The 11959-nt window shown below is 30.1% G+C and overlaps 1 protein-coding gene across 1 annotated transcript; it reads left to right on the top strand.

The window, feature by feature from the left end:
* Positions 1 to 8267: 8267 nt before the first annotated feature.
* LOC113856642 (GDSL esterase/lipase At1g71691-like) lies at positions 8268 to 10152 on the top strand. The gene is made up of 5 exons (XM_027488564.1): positions 8268 to 8514; positions 9047 to 9171; positions 9269 to 9514; positions 9629 to 9881; positions 9965 to 10152. Exons 1-5 carry the CDS (start codon positions 8268 to 8270, stop codon positions 10150 to 10152), a joined length of 1059 nt encoding a protein of 352 aa, XP_027344365.1.
* Positions 10153 to 11959: the final 1807 nt, after the last annotated feature.

Raw genomic sequence — 11959 nt, 5'->3', positions numbered from 1 at the left:
GCTACAGCGAGATATCTCTCACTGCATCGAGAATGTAACGCCCCAGATTTTGTAATATAGTTTGGTTATTAATATAAGTATTTACGTGGACTTTGATATGTTGTGTACTTATTATATATGTATATATATATATATATATATATATATATGTATGAAGTGAATGAATTGGATTGACTGGACTAGATAGATAATATATATATATATATATATATATATATATATATATATGTGTGTGTGTGTGTGTGTGTGTGTGTGTGTGTACAGGCTAAGTGTGGGGTGCTGCTGCAGGGCATTCTCGCTGCGAGAGGGTCCTGGGCGTGAGGCATGAAATTGTGTCGTTCTCGCTACAGCAAAAGGTTTTTGCTGTAGCGAGAAGGCACCAGGAGAAGGGGGTGAAACTATCGCCTTGTAGCTGTAGCGAGAGGTCCCTCGCTATAGCGACAAAGCCACAGTTTGGACAACATTTCTCAGTGCAGTCTCTCTGTAGTGAGATTCTACAGAAATCAGGGTGTAGTTGTCTATGATATTTTTGCTGTAGAGACAAGGGGCGTCATTGCAGCGATAGTGTCGCGACTAGAAAGCGATTTAAAGGGGCTAGGGCTTGAGAAACTCATTTTTTTCATTTCTCTCTTCAAGGTCCCTTCAATTCTCTCACTCTCAAACCCTTTTCGACCAATTAAATTGCCTCCAAAGCCATTCGTGAGCTAGATTGAAGGTTGGTTTTGTGTTGGGGACGCTTGGAGGTGAGTTTTAATGGTTAGGGTTTCAGTCTCTCTCTCCCATTCTCTGTTCTCTTGGTTTTCCTTGATCTTTAGGAGATTCCTCCATGTACTTAGGACTAAGTTTGTGTGAGGAACACTTCCTAGAGCTAAATTCGTGTGTAGGTCTTCAATTCGAGGTAAGGGGAGACTCTATCCTATCTCATTGTGTTTAATTTACCATTTATTTGATTGAATGTTATGACGTTGCTGAGATAGAGAGTAGGAAATATGTGATTTAATGAAAATAACTGTGTTTGGAGTAAAAAAGTTAATTGATTGTGGGGTTGATGTGACATCCTTACTACTTATTACGCCATCAATATAAATATAACATTAAAATAATCTAAGCAGTAAGAAAGTCACATGTATGAGTTTATGTCTATTCACATAAATAGAAACTAAATACATCATCTGCACCAGTTATCTAAATAAATATATACATATCATTTGTCAAAATATACAGTCATCCAGTCATATAAACATATACACATAAATGAATTACATACAAAATAAAGTGGGGTCACAATATCAGAGACAACAACCAAAAAATGAACTTACAGGCTTTTTCCCTAGAACCATGATCATAAAAAATACCATTTCCTCCAAAAGTTAACGATTAAGGATTTCTACCCACTCTTCTCGTAGTCATTAGTAATTATACCTACATATATGTATAGGCTATTCTTTACTCATCCTTAACCTACTCTCATTTCCCACTAGGTTCCTACTCAGAGGAGGCAAGACTAGGAGGAAAGTCCGGCATGATAAGCAGTCCTTTTCCTTCCAGTAACAGTAGAGGTGTTTGAGTAGTGAGAGGAATCTGGAGAGTCAGAAGAACTAGAGGAAGTCAAAATGGAAGTGGATGAGATAGAGATGTGTCTGGGTAGAGGTATGTTCGCTACATTGGGTCGTACTACAGGCGATACATAAGGCCCTAAAGATTTAAGAAAATTTGGGGGTAATATTGGGGGCGATAATACAGGGACAGGAGGTGGGACATGAGGTATCATAAACTGTACTCCAGGAGGAAATGGAAAAGTAAGTCTCATGAGTACCCTGATGGGGATGGGGTATGCCCGTGGGCCTTACCCATTTCTATCTAACAAAAAGGTAATAATGCCAGTATGGGTAAACTGTTGTTGCTCCCAATCGTAAGCCCATCTTCCTTCAGGATCATACCTAACTGTGATGCTGAACTGGTACGGTAGTCGAGCCATCTGTGTCCTCACCTACTAAACATATTCACATACAATATACATAGCAACTAAAAAGGGTGAGACAAACTTATTTCAACCAAAGTACAGTAGAAAACACGTCAAGATATTTACGATCATTATAGCAAATAGCAAACAACTCAACACACATTGTACATGCCATGTATGATTTTGTGCATCACCTAGTTAATTACTATACTGACACATGCATGTGGGCCCAAACCATTTTTTTTTCTTTTTCTCTTTCTTTCTGGGAAGGATCAGGAGTTCACTGCCACCAACCATTTTTTGTCATAACTATCTCATCAGATAGTTTCAAAGGTATAACTCAACTTATTCTAAGAATCCATCGTGTTCTGTCAGGATAGTTTGGTTTTGCAGTGAGAACCGACAGCACAGTTGCGAGCCCTGGCCTTTTCCCGGCTCAATCATACCCAACTATCCCTAAGACTAACCTGGAGTCTCCCCTAAATTTCGTATACTTCCCATCCGACACCACCATCATCACATGCTTATGATGTATGAACCTAATTTCAGTCTTTTAATTAGGTATTAAACATTTCTTTTTAATCAACAACAACATATGTTTCAAAATTCTACCAACAATTCAGCAGAGTTTCCTCTATAATTCAAATATTTTCAAATTTTCTTCTCTCTACAAAATAGCCAAAAAATTCCAATACACTTCTAATTTTAAGCAAAGACTCATCACCACCACATTTCACAACTTTCCAGCTATTTCAATGGCTCTCAAATTCCTTTTTCCAATTATCACCACATTTCAAAATACTCATTTAAAATAATACTTTAAAATGAATTAAATTCCTTTAAATTATTTAAATATATATATAGGTGTACTTTAAATATATAAAAACTTTTAAATAAATTTTGATCAAACCACTTGAAATTAAAGAAGATTTTTTTTAAAAAAAAAATCATTTTCTTAAGAAGAAAATTAACCACAATGTCATTTCTCAATTTTTAAAACACTTTTCAAAACCCATCAAATTTTATCTCAAATCTTCCCATTTTTTTTCACATCTTTATTTATCAAGTCTCCAATTCTTTTCAACTTTCAACATAGCTTTTATATGTTCACTTCATATGAATGATAGTTCATTCCTCAAGTATTTTAGGCAATCAATTATTTATACTGAATTCAACAAAACAATTATCATAGAAGCATCATCACACATAAAATCAATCTCAAAAAGGAATATCAAACAATTGTACACTAAGTAAGAAATAATTATAAATTTGTTCAAATAATTTATACATACATAGCAAGTAATAAAACACTCTATCTCTCAACGTTTTTTTACTATACCCTTGAAAATAGATATGTCTCCCTTACCTTGAAGTGTGTACCGATTTTTTCTCACCAACGTCTTCTTTCCACCACTTCTCAAATCACGATCCTAACCAAATAATCACACATAATCATGATTAATGTTAAGAGGCATTAATCATCCAATCCTCTCCTAGTGAGTTGAAACTATCATTTTCTAATTTTCGCAAAAATGGCTTACTTGTCTTACAATTATTTTCTATAATGTAAATGGAATATTATAAGCCTAAAGGTGATTAAAAACAATTATTTTCCCCTCATAACACTCTTGGGATAGCACCTCTAGACCAAAAGTTTTGAACCCCCAAATGCATTTTTAACAAAACAAAAAGCACCAAAATTATTTCTTATAAAACATAGAAGGATTAAGCTAACTAAAACATAATTTAGAAACAAAAATTTTGGACAAAATTTCACCCTCATGCCACTATTCCAGCACCCAAAAAGAGGGGGAAAAAATAAAAATTTAATCAGTTCAAAGTGTTCAAAATGATAAAAATAGGTGGAATAGTAAAAAAAATTTATGAAATTACTTGAAAAATTAAAAGATTAAAGCCAAAGAAATTTCAAAGCTTTTGGAAGGAGAAGAAGAGCACTCTACGGCATCCAAGAGAGAAGAAAATGAATTGGATGAATTGATCTTATCTTAAATAGTAAAAATAATAATATAATATTAGAATTTTCACTAATTTTTTTGTAATTAATTGAAATAATTAGATAAAAATCCAAAAATTTAAAAATAATCATGAAATATATTAAACATAATTATAAAATAATTTTTGACACTATTGTTCCTTTAGTTGGTGTCCAAAACTTTTACATGCAATTTCTGCTTGAGCGTATAACTAATTTACTTAAAATTAACCAGAAAATCCAAAAATGCTCAATAATTACAAAAACAAATTATTTTTATATTCCAAATAATATTTATAAATAAAATATGAACTTTTTATAATTATTATTATTATTTTAAATAAAATATTATTTTTAGCTTTATATAGGAATTTTAACCAATACAAATGAATACTTTTTGAAACTTAAAAATTTCAAAATTAAAAATTACCAAAAATTTCTTAAAAATATACCTAACAATTTTATCTAAAGCATCTCATGTTAATTCTATCCTAATTTTCTCCAAAAAATCAAGAACTATATTTTAACTTAGAACTATATTAATAAATTAATTGTTTAGCAAAAACGAGGATGTTACAGTTGACATACCCTTGATTGAAAATGTGTATGATTCATGTTGAGCAATTGATATTGAATGTGATGAATGAAATGATTGAGCCTAATATGGGCGAATAAGCATGTTTGCGTGCCCTTGAATGATGTAAATGGTTGAAAATGGATGACCTGTTGATATGTTATGTGATGAAATAATGGCATATGTGCCAAGTATTGTGAATGAATTATGGACCTGTGCACTGTGTACTGTAAGTGAATATGGACCTCTGTGTCGTGTAATGCGAATGAATATGGGCAAAGTATGTCGTGTATGATATGTTATGGATGGTTCAGTGATATACTGGGGATGTGGAAGATGAGGAGGGTAGAGATACCTTAGGGAAGAAAGAGTGGTGGTAACACCAACAGTGAGCGTGGGTGCACCACAGGCCACACACTCTCCTCCTGACTAAACCCCTGACTAACACTTTTGCTGAGTGACCTGTGACTCTCCACGTGATATTTGTGAAACGGGGCTAACCAACGACCATTCATGGTGTGATACTGTGATCACAGTGCCACAGTGAGCGTGGCTAGGTGCGGTAAATGTACGTGTGTGAAATGTTAGTGCAATGAGTGCACCGGTTGTATTTTGAATTGGAGTAGATGATGAATGATGATTGTGATTGAGATTGAGATGTTTGTATTGTGGTTGCATGATTTAGAATATGTTAGCAAATGTGTAGTATTTGAGGTGTCTCTCTATGTTTATGTGTGTTGGATAGAGTAGAGTACTCACCCTTATATTTATTTTTCAGGTGACCAAGACGATCAGCACCGGACTCAGTGAAAGAAGAATGAACTGCTATAGGACTTAGATTTTTGAAATTATGATATAACTGAATTAGTCATATAACAGTCTTTGATATAAATTTGTAATTCTTTATGTTTTGAACTATTTTATGAAACTCTATGATGAGATCTTTTTATTTAAATAAAAATTTATTACTCCCATTTTGTGAAATTATTACTTGAAAATTAATTTAAAGCGTTACAGAGAACACCTGCACCAAACACTTAGCCAAATTTTCAATCTAATTCCAACCATCCACACACTCATACAATTCTACATCACCACATATACATATATCCTCATTACAACATATATATATATATATATATATATAATAAATACATAACACAGGAAATTTCACGTAAACACTTATATTAATAATAAAATTATATTAAAAATTCAGAGCGTTACAGGAAACTTTCCAGAAGGTCACGCATCCATAATTTTTCCAAATTAAGCACGCTTAACTTTGGAGTTCTTAAGTGATAAGCCATCGAAAAGTAAATATATTTTGTTAGTATAGATAGTCCTAATCAATTTCTTTAAGCTATCCTTAACTGTATATACAGTCTCTAAATCCCTCTCATTCCAGTGTAAGTTCAATTCATTCATATGTCCCTTACCGCTGGAAGCCTGCTACGAGCTGTTCCTTGTCTGTGCCACATTGTACCAGCCATCACTCCCCGTCCTCGCCTGGAAGCCTATCAATAGCCGCTCATTGTCCGTGCTACAATGCACCGACGATTACTCCCAGGCCCGGTTTTGAGTGTATTTTAGAGGTGCGATCACCTAGGGCCCAAAGTAGAAATCGTGTCCTACTTTTACTTGAAAAAAAATTCAGCTCTTACCGTTTGCAGTTGGAAAAAATAGAAAAATAATTTTTTTTAATTTCTCGCACCTCACTTGCTATAAAAGTAGTCGACTCATTGACCTCTGTAGACTCAAAACATCATTTAATTCCAAAATTTTAATATTCTTAACATTAAATCTTATGGAGAATTTTAGTTTTCTTCAAAAAATTAAATAGTTATTGAGTTTGTCAAATTTGTAGATTATTATTTAAATGTTTTAATCAATTATAGAATTTCTTTTACGGTCCCGATGACTATATCATCAACTGAAAGAAGTTTTTTAAAGTTAAAGTTAATCAAAACTTACCTAAGGTCATCAATGTTACAAGAACCGTTGAATGGTCTCATATTTTATCAATCAATAAAGAATTTTTAAAAAACATTAATATTAATGTTATCATTGATGATTTTGCATATCAAAATGCTTGTAGAACTCATTTTTTATGATCTTCTGTGTTTTTGTAGTTAATTATATAACATAAGAGTTGGTTGAATGAAAGAATATTTTTTTATAATTTTATTAGAAAAAATTATAACTACTTAAGAAAAAGTATTATTTTAGTAAAATTATTAATATATATTTTTATTTTGTTTATTACATTTTATAATTTTTTTAAAGGGCCCTAATTTTCTATTTTGCCTAGGGTCTCAAAAAGGTCAAGAACGGCCCTGATTACTCACTGCCCTCGCCTAGCGCCTAAATGTCACAATTCTTCTCAACATGTTTATTTTTAAGTAAAAGTACTTTTGAAGTCTAACTATACACAAACATCAATTCGTGCTATAAATTCTCAATACATGTCACAGAATGGGCACAATTTAACATGTTAAAAAGATAAAAAATTATTCAATTCACCTCCAAAATTTATAAACGCAATGGTATTCTATCACTTTTTTTTTATCTAGTTTCACAGGAAAAATACAATTAAAAAGTTATCACTTTCAAATTTTAGAAAAATTAAAAAAATATTATTTATTACTTATAGCAACTTACTTCTTAGAAGTTGTTCAATAAAAAAAGCATAACTATAGTCCAAAGTTCATCAAACCAATAAGGATATTTCTTAATAGTATCTATTTTTATGAAAAAATATTAATAAAATAATGTCGCATATGTCCTTTAAAATGAAAATAAATTTCTCAGTAACATGCGCAAAAACATTACTTTCATACAACAACTTAAAAAAATCACAAATATTTCATTTTAACTCTAAATTGAGCAAACTTAGTGAACATATTTTCTTTATGAATTCTTTTTTTATATAAAAGTATTAAGAAAATATCATCATACAATAGTTCATTTTTTCTTAATAGTTGGGTGATAATAATCTTGGATGTTTTTTTTTCTATGTAGCTTCTTTTATTTTTAGACAAATAAATAAAAACAAATGTTGTACTTAATATTTTATTTTCTAAGTTTGACTTTCAATATTCATGCCTTTTTATATTCATAAATATTTTACTTTGTTTTGAAATTTCCCTATAAACATTATGAATTAGTATTTAATGATAAATTTTTTCTATTCTTTTTATATATTGAGATAATTTAAACATGCTTCAAGTTATTTATATAATTTACATCAACTGAATTTAGAAACTAATTTTTGAATGTATATTCGAAAATTTTCTTAATTTATTTTTAACTAAATAATAATAAAAATGTTTCTATATAGATTTTAATTTATTATTTTTTTAGTTATCATGCATTGCAATTCTAGCTATACAAAATTTAAGCTTGGCTAATTATAGAGGAAAAGCTATAACAAGAATCCTTGTTTATTATGTGTGACTTCTGACATGGAAACACGAGAATTAAACAATAAAGTCTTTGCTAAAAGATGATTACGCAAATTATTAACATTTACAACTACATTTTACCAAAATATTTTATGCTTTTAGAACTCAAACATTTCAATTACAATTTGTTTTGCTAAATTTATATAGTTTTTAAAACTACTTTTCACCTAAAGTTAGAGATTTTTAATTTGAGTTGTTGTTTCTCTTAAAATAAAGTTTTCCAATTAAAAATATTATTTAAGGCATTCTCCATCTTCAAGTGTTGTACAAGAGAAAATGGCTAGCGTCAAACTTTTTTGGATTATATCTCTAATCCTAATCCACCAAACTTTCTTGGCCAATGCCTATTGTACAAAGAGTCTTGTACCCGCTTTGTATGTTTTTGGTGATTCTAGCGTAGATGCTGGAAATAATAACAATCTTAACACACCTGCTAAGGCAAACACATTTCCACATGGCATAGACTTCAATAACTGCTCCACCGGCAGGTTTAGCAATGGAAAAACCTTTGCAGACATTGTTGGTATGTTGAACACATGTATTTATACTCTTTCTTTATCCTATTATTAGTAATAAATATTAACAAAAGTTTGGTTATTAAATAATTCATTTCATACAAATTTGTTATAAAGAGAGGAGAAAAAAAAGTTCTTATTCTTAGATCTTTAAACTTTATTAAATTATAGAATTTGTTGTGGTAACTAATATAATAATTTATCAATATTAAGTATTTTGATTTAAAAATAAAAAACTTAAGTTAATTGTATTGAATTTACACAATTATTTCCTTGTAGGTAGATAGCTAATATTTTTTTTCAAAAAATTAATTTTTCAATTAAATCATATATGCAATCTTAAAGTACTAAAATAAATGAATATAACTTTCTAATAAAAGTGTAAGAATATGAGTAATGCTAACTTCAAGGTCTCCATGTGAAAAGTTACAATATTTGTGTAACATTGTTGTAGCGTAATGCTCATAGTTTACAAGACATTTTTTTTTGACATATTATGTGTACCTTTCTACCTTTGTTCTCTTTTCTTTTTATATATAGCTATTAGGTTGGGTTTACCGATGCCACCTCCATACCTGGGTGTTTCTGAAACTGAGAGATATCAAATAGCCACAGGAATTAACTATGCATCAGCTTCATCTGGAATCCTAAATTCAACTGGAGATGTAAGTGGAAGAAAAAAAGAAAATATACCATTCTGTTAATCAATTTAAAAATTGTGGGTTACTCACTAATTTACTTATTTATTTTCATGTGTATAAGGGAGAATACTTGTCATTAGACAAACAAATTGAATATTTCACCTCAACTGTGGAGCATGATCTTCCAAGAATTTTGTCTAACAAAATAAAATTGAGGCGTTACTTATCCAAATCCATATATCTACTGTCAATTGGAGCTAATGATTACACATTGGGTTATTTGAGAAATGTTATGGGAACTAACAACAACGTCAATCCCGAAGAATATGCAAGTTTCCTCTTAAAGCAATTTACTTCACATATAAAGGTAATTTTCAGTGAATTATTTGAGTTGACATGATCAAATGAGAAAATGTATACATTTTATAGTACTTCACATTCTCTTTTACTAATCTACCTTTTTTTTACCTTTAAATTTTAGAAAATTTATGATTTAGGAGCACGAAAGTTTGTGATTGTTAGCATTGGTCCAGTTGGGTGCATCCCTGGTTTGATTATTAGAACATTGCATTCCCAATATTGCAATGAAGATATTAATCAAAAGATTAAACCCTACTCAGACAAACTCCATGGAACTCTCCAAGAGTTGCAAACCCAACTTCCAAGTTCAAAATTCATTACCATGGACACTTACAACTTATACAAAGTAATTAGAAATTCTCCTGAAAAATTTGGTGAGCAACAATTAATCTTAACAAATATTGTCATGTATAAATCATAAATACACATTCTTACTGTTTTAACACAATGCTTTTAGGGATCACCAATGTTTTTGACTCATGCATTGGGCAAGGAGAAAAAATTTGTGAAAATCGGAAGCTATATTACTTTTATGATCCTGCGCACACCACCGAAGCTGTAAATGAGATATATGCAAAGGAATGCTTTAGCGGAAACCAGACGTGCTTTCCTTTTAATATTAAGCAATTGATTCATTCCCATTAACAATTTATATTCTATTTTAGTAGAAATACACGATAAACCATTTGTTTTTGTTAACATTCTTTATAAGCTTTTGTATTCATTTTTTGTTCATATATGACAAATAAGTTGTATTTTGCACAAATTATTATAAAAAAAAATTTAGATTTTCAATTATAAAAAGGTGAATACAATGCTTATATTGCTCTTTTAAGTTATGATGCGTATTGTTTGTTCGGTCTGCTTACAGATGCACATAGCACTAGCAGGTGCACAAATTACTTTAATGAGTATAATTCATATTAATCCATGGGACTTGGGCCAAAATTCTAGTATTTTTCTTCAAATTTCTTTTTGAGCGCACAATGTAATGGAATGACATGCATTGCACTTGACAAAAGTGGTTTGGATTGGGTTCACTTCTATTTTTCTCTTTTATATTCAAAGCTATCTCATCTACTTTACTTCTCATGCAATGAAGGTGACATTCTCTTAGGTTGAGTTGACTCCAATTCTTTAGATGAAAAATCTCAAAGCAATCAACCAAAACTTCCTAGTTCCTTAGGCTAGCCTAATTAGCACCTGTATTATAATTAAAAAACTTAGAAAAATTGTATAATCATCGAACGAATTCCTCAATGTGTTAATAACGATGATGAAAAACTCATATCAAACTCAAGAACAATTTTCAATTTGTAAAATCAAGTTTAACATTTTTCTAGAGTTGGTCAGATCAAAGAATGCATTAAAAGCAAAGAAACTCACCTAATTACATAAATGAAAGTAAATAAAAATGAAGATTTGTTGATATTATAGGAGATTTAAACAAAAGTTCATCTCATCATAATATAAAGTGAAACTAGCCATACATATGTACGAAAAACTTAATGAAAATAATGCAAAAGAAATAAATCAATAAATTACATAGTGACTTGGAAAGACACAAAGAAGTCTTCAAAATGTCTAAAAATAAAAGAAAAATGACAAAAAAAGAAGATTAAACCTTACTTAGACAAACTCCATGAAATGCTCTAAGAGTTGTAAACTCAACTTCCATATTCAAAATTCATTACCATTTACATTTATAACTTATACAAAGTAATTAAAAATACCAAATAATACCATAATAATTTGGTGAACAATAATTAATCTAACAAAACTTGTCATGTGACTTTTTTCTAAAATTATAATTATATCTTACTTTTTTTATCACAATATTTTTAGGGACCAATATTTTTTACTCATGTGTTGAGCAAGGAGAAAACCGTTGTGAAAATCAGAAGCTATATTACTTTTATGGTTCTATGCACACCACTAAAATTGTAAATGAAATATATGCAAAGGAATGCGTTAGCAAAACTCAAACATACTTTTCTCTTAATATTAAGCAATTAATTCATTCCGATTAAAAATTTAGATTCTATTATATTGAATACAAATTTTTAGATTTCTAATTATAAGAAGGTGAATACAATGCTTATGTTGCTTTATAAATTATGATGCGTATTTTTTGTTCAGTCAATTTACATATGCAAATAGCACAGGCAAAAGCACATATTGTTTTAATGAGTAGAGTTCGTATTAATTCGTAAAGATTGGGTCAAATTACAACTACTTTTTCTTCAAATTTCTATTTGAGCTCACAATATAATGGAATGACATGCTTTGAAGAAATAATATAACTAATGCAAAAGAAATAAATCAATAAATTACATAGTGACTTGAAAAAACACAATAAGTCTTTGAAATATTTTAAAATAAAAAATATTAACAAAAAAAAGGAGAGAAAGTCCTAAACTCAAGGTTAGATAATTGAAAATGTAAAAATGAT

This window comes from Abrus precatorius, unplaced genomic scaffold (genome assembly GCF_003935025.1).
Source record: "Abrus precatorius isolate BTA unplaced genomic scaffold, Abrus_2018 Scaffold11, whole genome shotgun sequence".
NCBI classification, from domain to species: domain Eukaryota; kingdom Viridiplantae; phylum Streptophyta; class Magnoliopsida; order Fabales; family Fabaceae; genus Abrus; species Abrus precatorius.
Note: the sequence above shows the minus strand (reverse complement) of the source record. Positions and strands in the feature narration are given on the sequence as shown.